Source organism: Muntiacus reevesi, chromosome X, assembly GCF_963930625.1.
Source record: "Muntiacus reevesi chromosome X, mMunRee1.1, whole genome shotgun sequence".
Taxonomy (NCBI): Eukaryota; Metazoa; Chordata; class Mammalia; order Artiodactyla; family Cervidae; genus Muntiacus; species Muntiacus reevesi.
In genome coordinates this window covers 11535106-11557829 of record NC_089271.1, presented here as the reverse complement: position 1 = coordinate 11557829, position 22724 = coordinate 11535106, and the positions used below count along the sequence as shown (strand labels likewise).

General features: G+C 44.1%; 1 protein-coding gene across 2 annotated transcripts; it reads right to left on the bottom strand.

The window, feature by feature from the left end:
• Positions 1-5689: 5689 nt before the first annotated feature.
• Positions 5690-16858, bottom strand: TCEANC (transcription elongation factor A N-terminal and central domain containing). Of its 2 annotated transcripts, none has more exons than XM_065916222.1 (3): positions 16732-16858; positions 13820-13926; positions 5690-6866 (listed from the first exon to the last, which is right to left on the bottom strand). In XM_065916222.1, the coding sequence occupies exon 3, from the start codon at positions 6841-6843 to the stop codon at positions 5707-5709; it is 1137 nt and encodes a 378-aa protein (XP_065772294.1). In that variant the 5' UTR covers positions 6844-6866; positions 13820-13926; positions 16732-16858; the 3' UTR covers positions 5690-5706. The 2 variants fall into 2 exon arrangements, with proteins under 2 accessions (XP_065772294.1, XP_065772296.1); XM_065916224.1 differs by lacking the exon at positions 16732-16858 and adding an exon at positions 16277-16721.
• Positions 16859-22724: the final 5866 nt, after the last annotated feature.

The following is a 22724-nucleotide window of genomic DNA, read 5'->3' as shown; positions in this document are numbered from 1 at the left end:
CACTGTGCTCACAGCACTATTTACAATAGCCGAGACATGGAAACAACTGAAATATGCATCAACAGAGGAATGGATAAAGAATATGTGCTACACATATACAAAGGAGTATTAGTCATAAAAAGAATGAAATCATGCCATTTGCAGCAACATGGTTGGATCTAAAGAGTGTCAGACTAAGTGAAGTTAGTTAGACAGGGAAAGAAAAATACATGATATTGCTTTTATGTGGAATATTTTTTTAAAGGTACAAATTAACTTATCTGCAAAACAGAAACTGAGTAGCAGATGGAGAAAACAAACTTATGGTTACCAGGTGGTTATGGGATGTGGGGGGAGGATAAATTGGGACGTTGGAATGGACATACACACACCACAGAATATGAAATAGATAACCAACAAGGACCTACTGTGTACCACAGGGAACTCTACTCAGTTGTCTGTAACAACCTATATGGGAAAAGAATCTAAAAAAAGAGTAGATGTATGTGTATGTATAATCGATCCACTTTGTTGTATACCTGAAACTAACACAACACTGTAAATTGACTATACTCCAATAAAAATTAAAGGAAAAAAAAGCACACACATTTTTGTAAGATAAATTTTATCCAATCTGGGAGGCTTCATAAGGAAATGAAGACTCAAAGAAATGGTTACCCCTGAGTGTTTCTATACTAGATCTGATAAAGGGTGGAAAGTTGTGGCAAATTTCAACCGGGGGAAACCCAGCAAGGACAGTTCCTTCAGATTCCCTCCAGCATCATTCCATCTGCAGAGAAAGGAATGCTCCTCTCCTCCGGTATAAGGGTGAGGGGCACCTCTAACCTGAGGGTCTTATGACCTGCCTCAGGGCAAGGGCAGAGGCCTTCCTGCACCTACCATTTCTCAAATTCCTTCAGCTTAAAATATTCACTATGCCAAAGGGCCAAATGGGGTAGCGTGTCCTCAACCCCATCACTGAGGACTCCAACTATAAGGATGCAAGGAGCGCAGTCTTTGTGCACTCTTGCTAGAAACCAGTTAAATGACACTGGTGCCCCTGCCTCTGTCCTTGCTTCCCTCCTCATCTGCCTTCACACAGCAGCCAGAGAGATGCTTCCTGAGGTCATTCAAATTGCATCACTACCCACCCTCAGCTATCATGGCTTCCTATCAAGCTTGGCAAAAATTTCAAAGTCCTTGTCATGACTCACCAGGGCCCTCACAAGCCTGACGTCTCAGGCTCCTTCATCCCCTTCATCCTACTGTGCCTTGTCTGTGTCAGACACCCTCCCATCCTGGGGCCTTTGGATTTGCTGTCCTTGTAAAAATGATTTTAATGGAAACAAGAGCTCCTTTACCCCATAAGTGCCTTAAAAGAAAACCCCTTTCTTTTCAGGAGATAAGCATAGGATGTAAAAGAACTCTTATCTATACTTAGAAAATGTAATGCTCTCTCATTGACTAAAAGAAAACAAAAAAAGATTACTATTTTCCTATCTATAGTTGCAACAGTCACTGACAAAGTTGATACAAAATGAAGAAGACATGCATACATGTACATATGTCAGTTGCTCTGTTGTGTCCGACTCTTTGTGACCCCATGGACTGTAGCCCGCCAGGCTCCTCTATCCATGGGATTCTCTAGGCAAGAATACTGGAGTGGGTTGCCATTCCCTTCTCCAGGGGATCTTCCCTACCCAGGGATCAAACCTGGGACTCCCACATTGCAGGCAGATTCATTACCGTCTGAGTCACCAGGGAAGGCCATAAACTTAGAAAATGTAATGCTCTCTCACTGACTAAAAGAAAAAAAAAATCACTATTTTTCTATCTATAGTTGCAACTCACTGACAAAGTTGATACAAAATGAGGAAGACAACTCAGATTTTTAGATCTTGGAGAATAAAGGAATTTCCATTTCAAGTGCCTCTATTCATCTGCACATTCAGTTTGCAAAATCCTGGTACAAATAAAAAACACCAAAATAAAAAACAAAAATATCCTACCCGCTAAAACACACCCCAAAAGCCCCAAACCAAAAGACAAACCCTGACATGAACTAATCACACGCGGGTTTCATGTGCTGTGCTTTTTTCTAACCACTGAATAGTTTTTAAGACCGCTCCAAGCAAGTCACATGAAACCACACTTGATGAAACTTGAAGTTCTAGTTGGCTGTGCGGAGTTCTTCTTTAAAAGACTGTTACATCACAATGGGCAGTGCTGGGAAGCCTCCCAGAGAAAGATAATCAAAACAGAATTCCTCCCAGAGGGCCTCAAGCTGCTTTCTTTAAAACCGTTTGAAAACACAAATATATTTGCTTTGTGTGTTCTGCACATTTGGGGGAATTCTGTCATGAGGCAGGTAAACTGTATAGTCCGTGAAGACTTCAGAGCTCTGCCAAAGGGAATTAGGAGAGTAAAGAGAGGAGAACTGGTGAAAATGTGTAGGTTTGGAGGTAACTTACAAACTATAGTGAAAACGATAAAAAGTAAAATTCTATGAACTTCTAAAACAAATCAGCTGTAATCACACAGAAGGACTGTTGTATTTGAACATTATACAGGTTGGTTTGACACTGCTTACAAAAGCCTCACGGAAGTGATTCCCTTTTCATCGAAGAGACAAACATTGGGAGATTCAAAGGCTGAGGTAACGGACTTCCTCTGAGAGGTTAATGCCAGTTTTTACAAAATCAGAATTGGCGCTTCAGACCTGAAGGGGTTTGGAGCATGCCACCCTCAAAATACAAGGGCAGAAGGATCACTGCAACTGAAAGCACATGAGAAAGAGGAAACACGGCTGAGCTGTCTGCCCTCCCCCTCTGCCTGAAAGCAGAACCTAAATTCCCCTTGTGAATTCCCTACCAGGGGATAACCACCCGATCACTGGAGGCAGCATAGCACAGAGAGGCGTCTACACAAACCATGCTAGACGACCCATATCGTCCATCAGTTCCCTAGCTAAAGGACCTTCCCACAGCCTGCTGCCCCTAAAAGCCTACAGCCATTTTCCTTGATATTAGTTGGGATTTCACTGAAAGTTGTTGTCTCTGCTCTCATGGCTCAGACGGTAAAGCGTCTGCCTACAATGCGGGAGACCAGAGTTTGATCCCTGGGCCAGGAAGATCCCTTGGGGAAGGAAATGGCAACCCACTCCAGTACTCTTGCCTGGAAAATCCCATGGACAGAGGATCCTGGTAGGCTACAGTCCATGGGGTCGCACAGAGTCAGACACGAATGAGCGACTTCACTTTCTTGGTCTTTCTCTGCAAATGGACTGTTCTTTCTTAAAATGTGGTCTAAGCCCAAGTTCTAAACATCCCTTTGAGTTACTCATCACTGAGTTTCTCCTGCAGGTATAGGTGCTGCATGTGTAAATAAACTTGACTTCTCTCTTGTCCATCTATCTGTCTTTCGGCATTTCTAACTTGCAGGGTCCCAGCTATAGAGTCTAGGGTTTTGTTTGTTTGTTTGTTTTTACTTCCCTACAGATCTAAACACATGCCCTTGAGAACATGAAGACTCCCTAACATCAGTAACCAAATGTCCTAAAGAGTTTATGTACCCTGGAGAAATTGTGTGGAGGAAAAACAATGTGTCAGTCCTATGACTGAACAAGAGGGCTGGAAACAAAATTCTAACTGGAATTATCAGGGGAACTTTCAGGGCTCAAAGGAGACCTGTAAAGTGGAAAGAGAAAAGAAAATGGAAAACAACAAAGCTCCCGTCCCCCGATGTGAGAACTTGAAGGCGCTATTCATTTAGCCCCACATCTCCAGGGCTATATTTCTCAGGAGTCAATATGGAAGCTGTCTCAGATAGGGAATTAGAAGGAAGAAAATCTAGTCGCAGTTCATATGTGACTATTTATGGTTGTGCTGCGGAGGTGAGCCACAGGACCTCTGTGGAAGTTTCCTCAACTGCGAAGTGTACAAAACACTCTTTTCTTAAAGGTGACAAAAGTATCAAGTGCAAGCCTTTGGAACTCTGACTGCATCTTCAAGTAACTTGAGGAAAGAAAACAGAAATGTTGATGCTGGGGCTGCATCCCCATAGTAAAAAGTCAAAGTGTTAGTCACTCAGTCGTGTCCGACTCTTTGTGACCCCACAGACTGTAGTCTGCCAGGCTCCTCTGTCCATGGGACTCTCCAGGCGAGAATACTGCAGTGGGTTGCCATTTCCTCCTCCAGGCATTCCACAGATCCAGATGTAATTGTCCCGGGGTGGGGGGTGGTCAAACTATCCCCCACAAAGCACAAAGAATGCTCCAACTACCACACAATTGCACTCATCTCACACGCTAGCAAAGTAATGCTCAAAATTCTCCAAGCCAGGCTTCAACAATACGTGAACCGTGAACTTCCAGATGTTCAAGCTGGTTTTAGAAAAGGCAGCAGAAACAGAAATCAAATTGCCAACATTGGCTGGATCATCGAAAAAGCAAGAGAGTTCCAGAAAAACATCTATTTCTGCTTTATTGACTATTCCAAAACCTTTGACTGTATAGATTACAATAAGCTCTGGAAAATTCTGAAAGAGATGGGAATACCAGACCACCTAACCTGCCTCTTGAGAATTTTGTATGCAGGTCAGGAAGCAACAGTTACAACTGGACATGGAACAGACTGGTTCCAAACAGGAAAAGGAGTACGTTAAGGCTGTATATTGTCACCCTGCTTATTTAACTTATATGCAGAGTACATCATGAGAAATGCTGGGCTAGATGAAGCACAAGCTGGAATCAAGATTGCTGGAAGAAATATCAATAACCTCAGATATGCAGATGACACCATCCTTATGGCAGAAAGCGAAGAACTAAACAGCCTCTTGATGAAAGTGAAAGAGGAGAGTAAAAAAGTTGGCTTAAAACTCAACATTCAGAAAACTAAGATCACGGCATCCAGTCCCACTACTTCATGGCAAATAGATGGGGCAACAGTGGAAACAGTGGCAGATTTTATTTTTGGGAGCTCCAAAATCACTGCAGATGGTGACTGCAGCCATGAAATTAAGATGCTTAGCTTACTCCTTGGAAGAAAATTTATGACCAACCTAGATAGCATATTAAAAAGCAGAGACATTACTTTGCCAACAAAGGTCCGTCTAGTCAAGGCTATGGTTTTTCCAGTAGTCATGTATGGATGTGAGAGTTGGACTATAAAAAAAAAAAAAAGCTGAGCACTGAAGAATTGATGCTTTTGAACTGTGGTGTTGGAGAAGACTCTTGAGAGTCCCTTGGACTGCAAGGAGATCCAACCAGCCCATCCTAAAGAAGATCAGTCCTGTGTGTTCATTGGAAGGACTGATGTTGAAGCTGAAACTCTAATACTTTGGCCACCTGATTCGAAGAGCAGACTCATTTGAAAAGACCCTGCTGCTGGGAAAAATTGAAGGTGTGAGGAGAAGGGGACAACAGAGGATGAGATGGTTGGATGGCATCACCAACTCAATGGACATGAGTTTGAGTAAACTCTGGGAGTTGGTGATGGACAGGGAGGCCTGGTGTGCTGCAGCCCATGGGGTCACAAAGAGTCAGACACGACTGAGCGACTGAACTGAACTGAATCACTTTGCCATACACTTGAAACTAATAAAACATTATAAATTAACTATACCTCAATTAAAAAAAGAATAGCATGTATAAGATTTAAGACAAGCATAAAAAGGTGGTACAAATAAATCACTTCAGTTATCTGCTCTTAAAAGAACATTTATTTATAATCACAAGCACACCCACTTGTTATGATACCACTGCTCCCCACACTCATTGCAGATGACATAGGTCATCATTTCTTCATCTGGGCTTGAATTCCGCACCCAACTTGGAAGGAAGAGTGTCCCTCTGGGGATGATGGTGACCTGGCAGTTGAATTTCTCGCAGCGCTTGCATTTTATTTTCCTGGTCGGCGTACCCTCCACCACTTGGGGCAGGTAATGTTCCCGTAAGGCAGATTTCGTATAGGAGGCTCTCAACTGCTTCAGTTCCTGGCTGGCCATCTCCATGGCGGTCATTTCAGCAAATTCCTTTGGAGATGTGGTCCCAGAGAGCAAGTTCTGCTGTAAGTGAGAATTGCGGGGGTTCTTTAGATTAGCCACTTTGCTGCGGATGCACGTTTTGTATTTTTGGAGGTTCTTGGGATGAAGGGCAAAAATGTGTGCTTCGATTTCTTGTGCCAAGTCGTGCCATACGTGGGCTCTGGGCTGGCCTGGGGAGGAAGCAGTCAGAGCTTCGTACAGCAGCTCTGCGCATCTGGCTCTCACGGGCACTGCAGGGTCCGGCTGCCCACTCGCTGCCAGGTCAGTGGACTGAGGGTCCTGGGCGCTGAGAGGCACTACCTTAGGCTCTGCTCCACCACAGCTATCTTCCGGCACGATCGTTTCAACGGCTCCTGCCACATCTTGGGATGGGAATAGAGGATTACACCTGGAGCCGCCCTGTACCTCCTCCTCCTGATCTGGGTCAGGAGGAAGGCCTTGATTTTCTTCTTGACTTCCACCCGGAGGAAATCGTTTAGGGCTGCCCTCTGGCTTACAGAGAGTATACTTATACAGCGCTTTCCATTCTGACAGCAAATGCTTGGCTTTCTGCTTCAAAGCCGCTGTGGGGCAGTTTTTGAGGACTCTGTACACAGCCCTGACCACCTCCGTCTCCTGAAGGTGCTCTGGAGTCACATGCAGAGTTTCCAGTGCAGTGAGGTGATGGCCGAGATCCTCAAAATTCCTCTGAGACATCAGCTGCTCGATAAGGGAAACTCTGGCTGTTATCTGGTTTTTGTCAGACATCGTTAGAGCTGCCAAGAAAAAAGGGCTTTCTGTGTTCTCAAGCTTGCGTTTGCTGGGTGCAGCTCCCTCATACATGCACCGTGCTCTCTGCCAGGTACCTAGGCAGAGAAAAAGAAGAAGATGCTGAGTCGTGTTCAACTCTTTGCAACCCCATAGACTATACAGTCCATGGAATTCTCCAGGCCAGAATCCTGGAGTGGGTCGCCATTCCCTTCTCCAGGGGATCTTCCCAAGCCAGGGATGGAACCCAGGTCTTCTGTATTGCAGGTGGATTCTTTACCATCTCAGCCAGGCAGAGAAAGAGTTAGGTAATAAAAGTGGGTGTGACATGTTAGAAAATGCAATCCGCAATGCAGTATGATTCAGTCTCAAAAGTCTGAGTCTCAGTAGTTAAAAAAAAAAACAAAAAAATAAAACAAAAACAGCAGCCCTGTAAATAGCCTCTGCATTAACAATCACTTAAAGGAAGCTTGCTGAAAGAGCTGCTGTAACTTTCACATCTCTACTTTTACAAATGAATGCCCTTTCCAGATCAAGATTAGTCAACTCCTTTGTGTGGAATTTGGTGGTTATGTTGGGAATGAAAACATGCCAATGTCAGCGTCCATGGGGAAAGGCTGAGGAGGCCAGACTATTTTCCCCTGTGTTCAGCTATTTAAACTGAACTCCTTGCTGATTTTACAGTTTGTTTTTTCTTTAATATATAGCTTTTATTGGCTGTACTGTGGCTTGTGGGATCTTAGTTCTCCAATCAGGGGCTGAACCTAAATTCTTAAAGAGACAGTAGTAATACAAGACAACCCGACCTGCCTCCTGAGAAATCTGTGTGAAGGTCAAGAAGCAACACATAGAACTGGACACAGAACAACAAACTGGTTCCAAATCAGGAAAGGAGTACGTCAAGGCTGTATACTGTCACCCTGCTTATTTAACTTATATGCAGAGTACATCATGAGAAACGCTGGGCTGGAGGAAGCACAAGCTGGAATCAAGATTGCCGGGAGAAATATCATATCGATAACCTCAGATATGCAGATAACACCACCCTTATGGCAGAAAGTGAAGAAGAACTAAAGAGCAAGAGATTTGCCATCTATTTGATGAAAGTGAAAGATGAGACTGAAAAAGTTGGCTTAAAACTCAAAATTCATAAAACTAAGATCATGGCATTTGGTCCCATCACTTCATGGCAAATAGATGGGGCAACAGTGGAAACAGTGGCAGACTTTATTTTTTGTGGTTCCAAAATCACTGCAGATGGTGACTGCAGCCATGAAATTAAAAGATGCTTGCTCCTTGGAAGAAAAGTTATGACCAACCTAGACAGCATATTAAAAAGCAGAGACATTACTTTGTCAACAAAGGTCCATCTAGTCAAAGCTGTGGTTTTTCCAGTGGTCATGTATAGATGTGACAGTTGGACTATAAAGAAAGTTGAGTGCTAAAGAATTGATGCTTTTGAACTGTGGTGCTGGAGAAGACTCTTGAGAGTCTCTTGGACTGCAAGGAGATAAAAACAGTCCATCTTAAAGGAAATCAATCCTGAATATTCATTGGAAGGACTGATGCTGAAGCTGAAACTCCAATACTTTGGCCACCTGATGCAAAGAACCGACTCAATGGAAAAGACCCTGATGCTGGGAAAGATTGAAGGTGGGAGGAGAAAGGGACAGCAGAGGATGAGATGGCTGGATGGCATCACCAACTCAATGGGCATGAGTTTGAATAAACTCTGGGAGTTGGTGATTGGACAGGGAGGGCTGGCGTGCTGCAGTTCATGGGGTCACAAAGAGTCAGACATGACTGAGCGACTGAACTGACTGTGGCTTGTGGGATCTTAGTTCTCCGATCAGGGGCTGAAACCGGGTTCCCTGGAGTGGAAGTGTGGAGTTCTAACTGCTGGACTGCCAGGGAATTCCCTGATTTTATAGTCTTGAAGTAGGACTTTTCCGAATATAAAAGCATAAAAAACAGAGCCAAAATCAGATGCTGTTCAGAAGTCCCAAGGAATCTACAGAAATGATGAAACACCACAGGTTGGGAGGCAGCTGGACACAGGTCAGATGGGCCCCAACGGTCACCAGGCCACACGGTGCTGACGTCTAAGTCTTCTGAACATCGGGGTCAAGGTTCTGACTCTGCAATCCAGAGGATTTAGGACTTTGGAATAATGGGTCCCTAGGCCGGAATTCTGTTCCATTAACTCCCCCCCCCACCACTTTTAGTGTAAAAAGCTGGTCTGTGTGAACCTCATCCCAAGAAGGCAAAAGTTCACTTTATCTATAACCTGTCTCTTTTTCTCTCCACCTAATGCACACAACCTTGCCTACAAAATACCCTTGGATCTGTATCTCCCTGTTTGGTCTAAATGTGAACATAAGCATTTTGATGGCAGGGATATCATCTTTTCAAGACTTCATGGACTCTTGTTTTATAGCACGTGATATTAAATAACAATCACCAAAGACACACAGGCTCATAACACTGAAGTGATTATAAAGATAGTTAATGCAGTCTTCCTAGACACCATCTGACAAGTGCTGTAAAGTTTAAGGTCCTTTTAGTCAGCAATTCTATTTCTAAAAATTTACTTTAAGGAAATGAGAGATGTGGAGGCTGTTTTTGTAAGAATTTTCTGCAAACTTAGAAGAAACGATGAGATTCCAAACGGCTAGGCTTGCACACTAGCATTCATAGCAGCATTGCTCGTAACAGACAAAAAGTGGAAACAATCCAAATGTCTATCAACTGAGGAATCGAGAAACAAACCATAATATATCCATACAATGGGATGTTGTCAATAAAATGAAGTTCTGATACAGACAACATGGATGAGCCTTCAAAGCTTTATGCTAAATTTAAGACACAGATTGTATGATTTCATTTACATGAGATGTCCAGAATACACAAATCTAGAAACAGAATGTAAATTCACAGTGGACGAGGGCTGGGACGGAGGGAATCAGGGAACCAGTGGGGTGGAATGAAGAGGCAGTGGCTATTAATGGGTACACAGCTTTTCTTGGGGGAGGTACAGATTCTTCTCTCAAATTGACTGTGGTAACCGTTGCACAGCTGTGAATATGATTTAAAAAAGCCACTAAACTGTACACTTAAATTAGGTGAACTTATGGTACAAAAAGTGTATCTGAACAAAACTGTTATTTAAAAACAACATCGAGGGAATGCCTTGGCAGGCCAGTGGTTAGGACTCAGTAGTCTCACTGCTGAGAGCCCGGGTTCAATCCCTGTCCAGTGGACCAAGATCCCATAAGCTGTGCAGTGTGACAAAAAAAAAAAAAAAGCTAAAAATTAATAAAAATAAAACAACATCTAAAGTCTATTTATTTGTATCTTTAATATTTTTTCTGGTCATGCTGCACAGCTTGTGGGATCTAAGTGAAGTGAAGTCGCTCAGTCGTGTCCGACTCTGCGACCCCATGGACTAGAGCCTACCAGGATCCTCAGTCCATGGGATAAAGTCTGATCCAAATTTTATTTAAAAATCACATGTGAAGAGAAAAGGCTGAAAATAGATACAAAAGATTTCCGCCAGTGTTATTTTCTGAATGGCAAGATCGCAAGTGATTTTTGTTTGTTCTTTTACTCTTTTTTTCATTTTCTATTGATGTATACATATGCACTGTTTTCCTAATCAGAAAAGGTATGGGTCTATTACAATTTCATGATAAACCCTATATGTTCCAGAGATTTGCCTACTGAAAAATGACATGGTACATGGATCACCCCAGTCCTACTGCCCTTTGGAATCAGGACACCAGAAAGGAAGTGCCTCACCTCATCTGTGACTCTGCATTCTTATCAGCTCTCACCTTCCTCAGAAGCCCACTGCTGCACTGAAAACCGTTCTGTCTCCCCTCAAACCTGATCCCTAAATATGAACAGGTGATCACCCACAGCTACAACTCTGAGGTTCCTACTGGTTTTTCCCCATTGCATAGTGCACATGATCAAGGTTCTGGGTCTTGTATTTTTACCACCTGGTGGTCTTTTTTAGTTATTATTCTTTTTTAGTCAGTTAACAAGAATGCAACGGGTCACTGATTCTGAATTGTAAGCGGTATTCTCTAATTATTGAGAACTGGTACTTCAAGATCATTGTTTTTCCTTTTTGAATTACATTTCTTTTTTTGAATGATCATAATGAAGATTTATGTATTGATTAATTTTTCTATACATAAAGTTTTATTGGAACACAATCCTACCCATTTACTTATATATTGTTCCTTTTAAAATTTTATTGTAGTTGATTTACAATGTTATGTTAATTTCTGCTATATGACAAAGTGATTCGGTTATATATAAATATTCTTTTTCATATTCTTCTCCATGATGGTTTATCACAGGATGCTGAATATAGTTCCCTGTGCTCTACAGTAAGACCTCATTGTTTATCCATTTGTATATAGCCAGTTTGCTTCTGCTAATCCCAAACTCCCAATCCTTCCCTCCCTCACCCTGTCCTCTTGGCAACCCCAGTCTGTTCTCTTATGTCTGTGAGCCTGTTTCTGTTTCATAGAGAGGTTCACTTGTGTCATATTTCAGATTCCATAGATAAGTGATACCATATAGTATTTGTTTTTCTCTTTCTGACTTATTCACTTAGTATGATAATCTCTAGGTCCATCCATGTTGCTGTAAATGTCATTATTTCATTGAAATCCACTGCAACAGTAAAAAGGGTCTTCCTAAGAATCAAAGGCTCAGTCAACAAAGAACAGGCAAGACAGCACAGAAAAATTAAAAATACACATCCTCACTTGCTGACTACTGCTCTCAGCACTGTCTGCTTGAGATCTCGGGACCTGGAGGAAGTCAAGCAAGGGAGTCACGACGGTCCGGTCACAAGGAGCTCAGGGCATTTGAACCCTCCCCCACGTGTGGGAACATTTCCTAGCAAGGACTCAGTCTCCTCACGTTCTATACTCATTCTCTACGCATCGTTACCTGAGAAAGCAGGATTAAACTGGGCTGGTTGTCAGCAAGGGGGTTAATAAGACACTGGTCTAGAGTTCCCCCAAGGAGGTTAGGCAATCTTTAACTCAGGTCGAATTTCTCAATGAAAGGTCAGAGCTTTAAGGAGACTCTAAAGGCGAAGTTATTTGTAGCTTCAGGGCTTCAGGGAGATGGAAGCACTGTTTGTTGAAACTTTTTCTTTACTCATGGAAATCTACTGAAGTTAAAGTTTTCATATATATGAGCACTCTGCTCTTCACTTTATAACCCTTTTATTTACTGTTCCTCTACATTTAAGAATTTTGAATTGTGGTAAAATGCACATATAATTTATCATCTTAACAATTTTGACATGGATGGTTCATTAAGTACATTGACATGGTTGTGCAACCAGCTTTTGGAATGCTAGTTGTCTTGCAAAACAAACTTTGCACCTATTCAACAGCTCTTCACTTCTTTCTCCCCTGCATTCCCTAGTAACCATCATTTTACTGTCTGAGTTTGACTACTTTAGATACCTCATATAAGTGGAATCATACAGTATCTGCTTTTGTGTGTGTGTGTGTGTGTGGCTTATTTCACACAACATAATGCTCTCAAGGTTCATCCACATCAGAGTGTCTGTCAGAATTTCCCTCCTTTCAAGGCTAGATAAGATTCCACTGGATGGGTAGACCACATTGTGTTTATCCATCCATCCGCTGATGGACACTTGAATTGCTTCCACCTTTGGGCTCTTGTCAATAATGCTGCCATGAACATGAATGCATAAATATCTTTCTGCTTTCAATTCTGTCAGGTATTTACCCAAAAGTGGGGTTGCTGGATCATATAGGCATTCTATTTTTAGTTTTTTGAGAAACTGCCATATATATTTTTTTTTGGAGGAGAAAGTGGCTTTATTACTTTGCCAGGCAAATGGGGAACACAGTACGCTAGTACCTCAAGAACTGTGCGCCTCTCTTCCATATTTTCTGCAGCATTTCAATGATGTCAAACTTTCTATTCTCCCTGTGGGAAAGTCATGTGGATAGAAAGCAATTTATTGCCTTAGGAGGCTGTAGTATGTAAGCAACTGGGATATAAAATTTTGAGAACTGCCATAAAAAGATGAAGTAGGCTGTGTGTCCAGTTTAGAGTTCTACACAGTTCACTGAATAAATATCTGTTATGTATCTCGTACATGATAGATGCTAAACCTAACGAGATACTCTCTGCCATAAAGGAGCTGACAGCCTAGCAGAATACAGACAAGAAACTGGCAAATACAAGGACAGACACCGCTGCTAAGGGGCACACGTAGGAGGGATACACAAACCTGCTGCTATCTGGCTGGCTCCAGTTCTTCACTGCTTTCCCTCTACTCATGACATTTTGTTAGAGGGATCATCTTCTAGTAGAGATTTCAGCAAAAGGTCCCCTCTTTTTCTCGCTTAAGGCCCTTCAGAGATTCCCCTCTGCTCTCAGGATGGAGCCCAAGGTCCCTGGCCAGTAATGAAAAGCCCCTTTCCGGCCTCTTTCATGATCTCACTGAATCACTGGCAGGCACTTGCATCCCCCAGCTCAATGCCTTTGCTCCACTAGCTCCCTGAGCCTGTGTGTCTCTCACCAAGAGTGGTTCTCACTCCTGCCTGCCAAGCTGTGTCATCTGGAGAACTTACACAGCCAAAAGAAAAACAATGTCAGGGCCTCACCCCAGACAGAATGAATATGAATCTCTGCGGGCAGGCCTGGGTACATTGTAGCTCTCCAGGTGACTGTGGTCTAAACCAGAGCCATCACCACGGCCCCAAACACACAGGCACAACCCCTCTCCTGCAGCAGGACCGACCCGGCTCGTGGGCCTCCACCCAAAGGCAGTTCCTGACCTGCTCCTGGGCTAAACGCACACCACCTCTCCAACTTCACATTCTGCTGGAGGGAGCCTCATTAAATTGTGAAATGTTTAAAAAAAAAAAAAAAAACCTGCTGTGCACAACTCACCTGAAAACCTTCTCTACAAACTCCAACCGGCGACTGCAATGTTTTCAGTGTCACTTTGTACCCAATCCCCTGCATTCATTCCTGCACTTACCTCCTAACAGCGGAAAGCAGTGCACGTGGAGTAAGTCTGCGTGCTATAGACGCTCAGCTCCATCCTCACAGGTACAGGGTTTACCGCCATCTTACAGATGAGGAAACCTGTTAAGAACATCAAATATTTGTACCTTTTTTCCCCATGGTGCATATCACACTAAAGAGGAGAGTGAAAAAGCTGACTTAAAACTCAACATTCAAAAAACAAAGATCATGGCATCTGGTCCCATCACTTCATGGCAAAAAGGTAGGTAAGCAATGGAAACAGTAAGAGATTTTATTTTCTTGGGCTCCAAAATCACTGCAGATGGTGACTGCAGTCATGAAATTAAAAGATGCTTGCTCCTTGAAAGAAAAGCTATGACAAACCTAGACAGCATATTAAAAAGCAGAGACGTTACTTTGCCAACAAAGGTCCATCTAGTCAAAGCTATGGTTTTGTAGTAGTAGTCATGTATGGATGTGAGAGTTGGACCATAAAGAAAGCTGAGCACTGAAGAACTGATGCTTTTGAACTATGGCATTGGAGAAGATTCTTGACAGTCCCTTGGACTGTAATGAAATCAAACCAGTCAATCCTAAAGGAAATCAATCCTGAATATTCATTGGAAGGACTGATGCTGAAGCCGAAGTGTCAATATTTTGGCCACCTGATGCAAAGAAATGACTCATTGGAAAAGACCCTGATGCTGGGAAAGACTGAAGGAGAAGGGGATGACAGAGGATGAGATGGTTGGATGGCATCACCGACTTGATGGACATGAGTTTGAGCAAGCTCTGGGAGTTGGTGATGGACAGGGAAACCTGGTGTGCTGTAGTCCATGGGGTCACAAAGAGTCGGACATGACTGAGCAACTGAACTGAATTGAATCATACTAAATAATTTTTTTCTTGTCTGTTTTCCCTACAAGACCACAGAAGAATGATGTATGTTTCATTCACTGATACACATTTGGTAACACCTGGCCAGGGCTCACTATTACTCAACAAATTCTCTCCTCTCTGCTTGTGAGCATCATCCTTTGCACCACAGACTGGCTTGCTTGTACCCACTGTGCCTAAGCCCCTCAGCTTCTTCCATGGGAAACCAACCTTATCTCAATTTTAGTTCAGAAAATAATTTTAAAATATTCTAGTTTAAAAAAAAAAAAAACAGAAGCACAGTGCCTCCTGTGGGCTAATCAGCTGGACCCCAGGAGTCAAGTCATTTGGGGATAAGGAAGGACTAGAAGGCACAGTTCCCAGAAGTATGTTGAGTATGTTGGTGGTGGAGGGAGAATGCAACATCATAGGATTAATATGAGAATTAAAAGGGATAGTCCTTACAAAGTCCTTGGAACTATGTCACACACTAAGCCCAACTGAGGATTATATAGCAATGAAGAGGAATAATATATATTCATTATATATACAATGTATCTACCATACCTGACATTGTTCTAGAGCAGAGGTTCAGCAAACTTTTTCTATAAAAGGCCAGATGGTAAATACTTTAGGCTTTGTAGTCCATCCAGCTTCTGTATGGACTACTCAGCTTTACTGCTTTTGTAGCAGGAACAGCAGCCACAGACAATAAGTATTGTGTTACTGGGTGGTTCAGACTGTAAAGAATCTGCCTGCAATGCGGGAGACCTGGGTTCCCTAGGTCGGGAAGATCCCCCAGAGAAGGAAATGGCAACCCACTCCAGTATTGTTGCCTAGAGAATTCCACGGACAGAAGAGCCTGGTGGGCTATAGTCCATGGGGTCCCAAAGAGTCAGACACCAGCCACAGACAATATATAAATGAACAAATATGGCTTTGCTACAATAAATCTTTTTCCAAAGACAGAAAGGCTGGATTTGGTTGCAGGCAGTGCTGTCCAACAGCAGTATAACAGCAAGCCAGACAAAGAATTTAAAAATCTCTAGTGGCCACAGAAAAAAATATAAACAGGTGATATTAGTAAAACATCTTATTTAACCCAGTGTATCCCAAACACTGCCATTTCAACACGTTGACTGATATAAACAAATTGAGATAGTTTGCATTCTCTTTTTCATACTAATTCTCCAATATTTGCCATTTTACACTTAATGCACATCTCAGTTCCGACTAGGCACATTTCAGGTACTCAGCCTTATGGCCCTAGTGGCTACCATACTGGACAATTCTAGAGCATATGCTAGAATCGATAATGCTGAGGTACACACCTATACCCCTAGCTACTCAATACATATCAAAAACAGAGTTTATATAGTGCCCGAAATATCTGTTGAAAGAATGCATACAAAACTTTGTTAATATTAACTGATGTTACAGGTATATGCAGAAAGTACACACATCTGCTCTAAAAGCTAACAACAGATCAAAGAGAAATCCCCCAAAGTTGGTAACAAATCAGGAATAACCTAGCTCAGTTTAGACCTAAGATTTAAAGAGAAATTTTAAATTTCTAGCCACAACCCAGGTATACCTCTTTGGCTATACAAGCAGCCCCTTCATCTATGGCGAGAAATTATGCTGTCAGGAGCATGGCGGTTTCTGAAGTGGCACAATACTGCTCTAGCGCCCTTCTGCTTTATGACGACCAATAGCAAATGAGAAGTGAGCGGAAGGGACAAGGGGAAGGGACTGGCACAAGGGCCCACTCTGGCCCGGGTTCGGGTTCCAGTGGGTGGGGTGGAGTGACAAGCAAAGTCTGCTGCAAGACTTCCAAGGGTGGCAGCCTGGCACCCAGCGCGCAGGGAGCGGCGGCCCTGAGGGATCTACCCACGCTCGGCTGAAGCAGAGGGGAAGGCGAAAGCACGTCCGGGTCTACCGGCCCCGGCAACACCGACAGCCTCCCCGAGCGGGGTGGGCTTCCACTGGGAACAGTGGGTCGCCTGTCTGCAGCCAAAGAGACATTGGCGAAACCTGAACACCGCTCACCCAGAAGCTCGGGCAAAACGCGGAAGTCCTCGGTGTCCTCGGGGTCCAGAGAGGACTTCCGGTCCTAGGGCGGGACCACGAAAGCTCAACCAATCCATCCAGCGGACTGGAGAACAAGGCCCGGGACCCAACGCATGCGTGCTAGGAAAGTGGTGTCTGCGCAGAGCGATCGGCCTGGCCCCACCCCCGCCCCCCACCCCCTCAGCTCCCAAATTCGGGTCCCGGTCTGGGGCCGGCAATCTGCAGCCGTCCACGAATTGAAAAAAAATAAAAAGAAATAAACAAACAGCCCTACTGTTGCTTTTGAGCATCGAAGTTTATTGAACTACCCTTTCTGTTTCCCATCAAGACAGTGCTCGGCAAATGTTGACAACACTTAGGACGAAAATGAATTTACTTAACGCGGTAATTAAGTCAACAAGTACTTATTGCACCCCTCGCATGCATCAGTTGATATGAAAGCAGAAGACATTCATTAAGGAGCCTGGTGCATGCTGCATGTCCCACCTGTACACATTCTTTCCCTGCCAGGGTCCCGTAAAGACACCCTGATGGTAGGACTAGAGAAAGTGACAGCCTTCTTTGCTGATCTCTTACTCTAGGGTAACTTGGGGGAAGATTCAAGGAAGCAGGGTGACTGTATGATTGAGCCACGTGATAAACCTTACCTAGAAGGAGGGAGGACAGGACCAGGACTAACACTGTAATCAGTAACGCAGGAGCAGCAACTTCCTCTTAAAAACCTGAAACACTGCAGATTTATCCTAGATGAAATCTAAGAGACTAGTTTCAAAAGGCTATTGCTATGAAATTGTTTCCAGCACAACAAAATGCTGCTGCTGCTGCTGCTGCTGCTGCTAAGATGCTTCAGTCGTGTCCGACCCTGTGCAACCCCATAGACAGCAGCTCACCAGGCTCCTCTCCCTGGGATTCACCAGGCAAGAATACTGGAGTGGATTGCCATTTCCTTCTCCAAGAACAAAATGAGACACCTATTAATCTAATTTATTGAACAGCCCCGGCTCTGTAGGGTGTAAGTGAGAAGAAACTTTAAATTTTTTCTCACCATTGCCTTGAAACACACTCTGTTGGCTCTCTTCCTGCATCCTGGCTCCTCTAGGGCTGGAGCTTGAGGCTTGAGCAATCCCACAGCTTTTCTTTTCCTTCCAGTTTTATTGACATATAATTGACGTGTGGCACTGTATAAGTTTGGGCTTCCCATGTGGCTCAGCTGGTAAGGAATCTGCCTGCAGTGCGGGAGACCTGGGTTTGATCCCTGGGTTGGGAAGATCCCCTGGAGAAGGGAAAGGCTACCCACTGCAGTGTTCTGGCCTGGAGAATTTCTTGGACTGTATAGTCCATGCAGTCACAAAGAGTTGGACAGGACTGAGCAACTTTCACTTTCACTGTATAAGTTTAAAATGTACAGCATAATGATTTGACTTATATACATCATGAAATGATGACCACAGTATGTTTAGCGAACATCCATCATCTCATATAAATATTAAAAAAAAAAAGTTGTTTTCCTTGTGATGAAAGCTCCCAGGATTTACTCTGAACAACTTTCATATTCAACATACAGTGATTGTCAATTATCTTTATCACGTTGTACATTATAGCCCTACTGCTAACTCGTAACTGGAGGTTTGTGTCTTCTGACTACCTCCATCCAATTCCCCTTCCGCTTACTTCCCCATAGATTTTTCTAGTCACTTTCAGTATAAAGAAACAATCTTAAGTTGTTAAAAAGTCCATTCTAATCAGACCTTCGATTACTTAACCAATTCAAAGCACCGATGCTCCCTCAGTTCAGGTGTGATCTGTAATTCTGTGGACCAGCAAAGGACACACGGATCTATTCCTTCACTATCCTTCTTGTACCCTTTCTTGGCTTCCTGTGCTATTTTTTGGTCTCTCTGGGATAAGGACAGGAAGAAAGAGGGGTAAAAAGTTTTATCTGATTAGTATTGTGGATTGAATGGTGCTCTGCCTCCCCAAGAAAGATATATTCTCTTCCTAACATTGGAACCTATGAATGTCACCTTATTTTTTTAAAGGGGGGGGGTGCTCTTTATAAATATAATTAAGTTAAAGGTCTTGAGATAAGATCATCTTGGATGACCTGGGTGAACCCTAACCCCAGTGATGAGTATCCTTAGAAAAGATGGAAGAGAAGACACAGAGACAGAGGAGAAGTCATTGAAGATCAAGGTGGGCATCAGGGTGATGCAACCACAAGCCAAGAGACTCCTAGAGCCACCAGAAACCACAAGAAGCAAGGAAGGATTCTCCCCAGAGGTTTTTGGAGGGGCATGGTCCTGCCAACACTTTGAGATTGAACTTGTAGCTCCAGAACTGAGAGAATTGATTTCCGTTGTTTGAAGCCACCCAGTTTTTTATGGCAGCCACAGGAAACTAATTAATGATGGTGTTACCTGGTATCGGAACACTCTGAATGCTGATATTCAAAGACTGCCTCTTTTGTGTGCTCACTTTGGGGATATTTTTTGGAGATCCCCACCCCCTTGCTGGGGGGCCCCTACTCACCCATTCTCTGGTTCAGATGGTACAGTGGTTGACCACCAGCTCCTGCATTTAGTGGCATGTTGCACCCAGCCTTCTGTTGAGTCAGGCCACCTGCAGACAGGCCTCCTAGGTGAGGTCCTTCCAGAACAACCCAGCTACTTGCTTGCTATGCACTTAGCCCTTGGGAAAGTCCTAGCAGCTCTGCCCCCCTCCCCACCCCACCACAAGCCCTGGAAGCAGAGGCTGCTCCCTCTGCCATCAGAGGTCGGTTTAAGCAGCCGCTGCTAGCTCCTCACCTGTAGGGTTTTTCCAGGGAGTCAAGCACCTTGTGCCCTTTCAATTCAGTTCAGGAGCATCTGTCAGTCTCTCTTGAGTGGTTCTCTCAAGTTCCCCTCCATTTGCTGGAAAGGCCAGAGGAAGTTTCTAGAATTTTAACAACCATCTTCCAATTTTGCCTTCTCTGGTGCATCAGCTGAAAAGGGGTGACAAACCATGGCTGGCAGATATAGTGTTGGGCTCCTCACTTAGCCCCATGTAGACTGTCTCTCTAGAAGAGTGCCCAGAGGGCACTTAGACACTGAGCTCAGATCTAGGTGAAGTCAAATCAGGAAATTCCCGTTTAATATCCTCTTGCCCCTGAGGTGACCCGGAAGTCATTTCCATACCTCTTGTTCTCTCCTCCCACACCTTCTGTCCATTCTGCCCTTTCTCTGGAAGGGAAGTTCTTTTACCATAGATTTGTGGCAACAGAGTAGGAGAGAATGAAGGATCCACAAGCCTGGCTTCCATTACTTGGTGGTACATATCATTCAAGAGTCAGCAAAACAACATTGATACTACTTGGTCACTGTTGGGGGGAGCTTCACAATCCATGTAATCAGAAAGATAGAGAAAAAGTACAAAAAGAGATGGGATGAAAGGATACCAACTCAAATACCTCTGCCTGTCTATTTAGCTGACTCCTGCATTGCTGTTAACAAGTTTGAGCCGAAGCCCAACCCCTGGGACGTCACTCTGTCAGAGTGACTTGTTACCATGAGGAACATGTCTACCTGTGATGTGGACTATTCCATGAGAGCCCCCACTGCATTTGATTCTCAGGGTTTTCTGTTACAAGGATGTTGTTATGTAAGAGCATTTCATCAGAGGAGCAGCATGTGTCTGACTCTTTGTGACTATAGCCCACCAGGCTCCTCTGTCCATGGGGATTCTCCAGGCAAGAATACTGGAGTGGGTTGCCATGCCCTCCTTCAGGGGATCTTCGAACCTAGGGATCAAACCCAGGTCTCCTGCATTGCAGGCAGATTCTTTACCATCTGAACCATCAGGGAAGCCCAAGATGTAAGCAGTGAACGAAAATCCATTGATGTATACTGCTTCCTTGGTCTTTCGTGCTTGTATCCCACAGCCTGAAGACTTATTGTCCCAGATTCACCACTGTACACAGCATCCACAGATTCCCTTTCCCCACATAACCAGGGCGTGCTGCCAGAAGCGACCATTCATCAGGAATGACATTATGAAGGAGAACCACGCTCATCCCAGGTCTTCTGAGTCTTCAGTGGGAGATGAATTTGCCCAGAAGTGTACCATTCTGATTTATGGTGCCCAAGAGAAGCAGTTTTTCCATTTCAGCCTCACTTTTCCCCCATAACAACCTATCACATTCTAGTTGCTACATCATTTGGTGCATGTAATAGTATTTATGTTATTATTCATTTCAAACCTGACTGAACCACCACCTAGGTTTCTAGCTGCTGAAGACGATGGTGTTCAACTCCTTAGTCATGACAAGAGTAAATTACTTAGCTTGCTATGTTGGCTGGGACAATTACATGTACTCAATACCAGCTTTTATGTGACGGAGTTCATGTGGTGGACTTGGACAGGTTTTTCAATCCAGCTTTCACCCCACCTTCTGAACAGCCCATCAGGTGCCCTGCTCTGCCCTAGCCAGGGGGCAGCTACGTGATCCAAGGTGGCCTGATCGCACACCCCTCCCTGGAAAGTGACTTTTGTGGAGCAATGTGGAGAGTAACTTGGTAAGAGATTATTCCAGTAGATGGTGGCTTCCGGATCAACAATTGCTTTTTCCTATCTACTTCTTGCCCTGGAGCTCATTTCCAAGGCTGGATTGCTGGGCTTTCTTCATCCTCCTACAGACTCGTCTTTCCTTACTGTAACTTCCCTTTGCTGTAGGTTAGCAGAGGTCTGTTTTCTGTTGCTGGCTACCAGCAAACACTGACTCAGCCTCCATCTTAATGCAGCTGTGTGATCTGACTCATCAGAGGAGAATCCCTGATCTTACACAGTGCTGAAAGTGCCTTCTTACCTGTTCCTTGGTATTAAGGCAGTGGAAGCTACTATTATAAAAGAGTAAGTATTATTTGGGCTTCCTTGGTGGCTCGGTGGTAAAGAATCTGCCTGCCAATGCAGGACCCGTAGGTTTGATCCCTGGGTCAGGAAGACCTCCTGGAGAGGGAAATGGCAACCTACTCCAGTATTCCTGCCTCAGAAATCCCATGAACAGAGGAGCCTAGTGGGCTACAGTCCACGGGATCGCAAAAGAGTCGGACACGACTCACTGACTAAACAACAACAACAATTACTTAGTAAGGTTACAGTTCCAGCTCTTTATTCCTTAAGCCTGAGTGGTTTTTTTTTTTTTTTAAGGGTAGTTTCCTTTTCATTTGTCAGAGATCAGCAGAATGGGACACAGGACAAGTCAATGTTGACAGGGCGAACGGGGAGAGACTGAGAGGCCTGCAAGCTTGGATTCTTCAAGATCTCAGGGGTGAGTGACTGGAAGGTTCTGGGTACCCAGAAAGAAGCATGGGTTCACAAGACACTAGGGAGAGAAGAGATGGAATGAAGAGGAAGCAAGAGATGCTGAAGACAGTCCTCTTTGCTGTTTGCCAGCCACACACGTGCACGGAAGCTGCCACGAGAGGGCACTGCTGGAACTTTGAGAGAGGAGCTGGGAACCAAAAGAGGCAAGTGCCAACCGTCGCTTTCAGTGGGGGAGCTGTGGGACTCCAGCTCAAATTCAGGAGGAAAACTATTTTGGTTTGGTGAAACAGATCACCAGCCCAGGTGGGAAGCATGAGTCAAGTGCTCGGGCCTGGTGCACTGGGAAGACCCAGAGGAATCGGGTGGAGAGGGAGGTGGGAGGGGGGATCGGGATGGGGAATACGTGTAACTCTATGGCTGATTCATATCAATGTATGACAAAACCCACTGAAATGTTGTGAAGTAATTAGCCTCCAACTAATAAAAAAAAATAAACAAAAAATAAAAATAAATAAATAAATAAATAAAAAAATAAAAGGACAGTGGCAGGGAGCGCAAAGGGGGATGTGGAAACTTTTATCATTGCCTAGAAAGACCAACAGATGTTGGGGAGATGGGGGTTCCAGGCACCCGAACAGCGGGAAGGAAAACCCTCAGGCCTGAACCCCTGGGCC

Coding starts and splice junctions, on each gene's coding strand:
- TCEANC (XM_065916222.1), bottom strand. CDS start 6,843: ATGTATGAGGGAGCTGCACCCAGCAAACGCAAGCTTGAGAACACAGAA.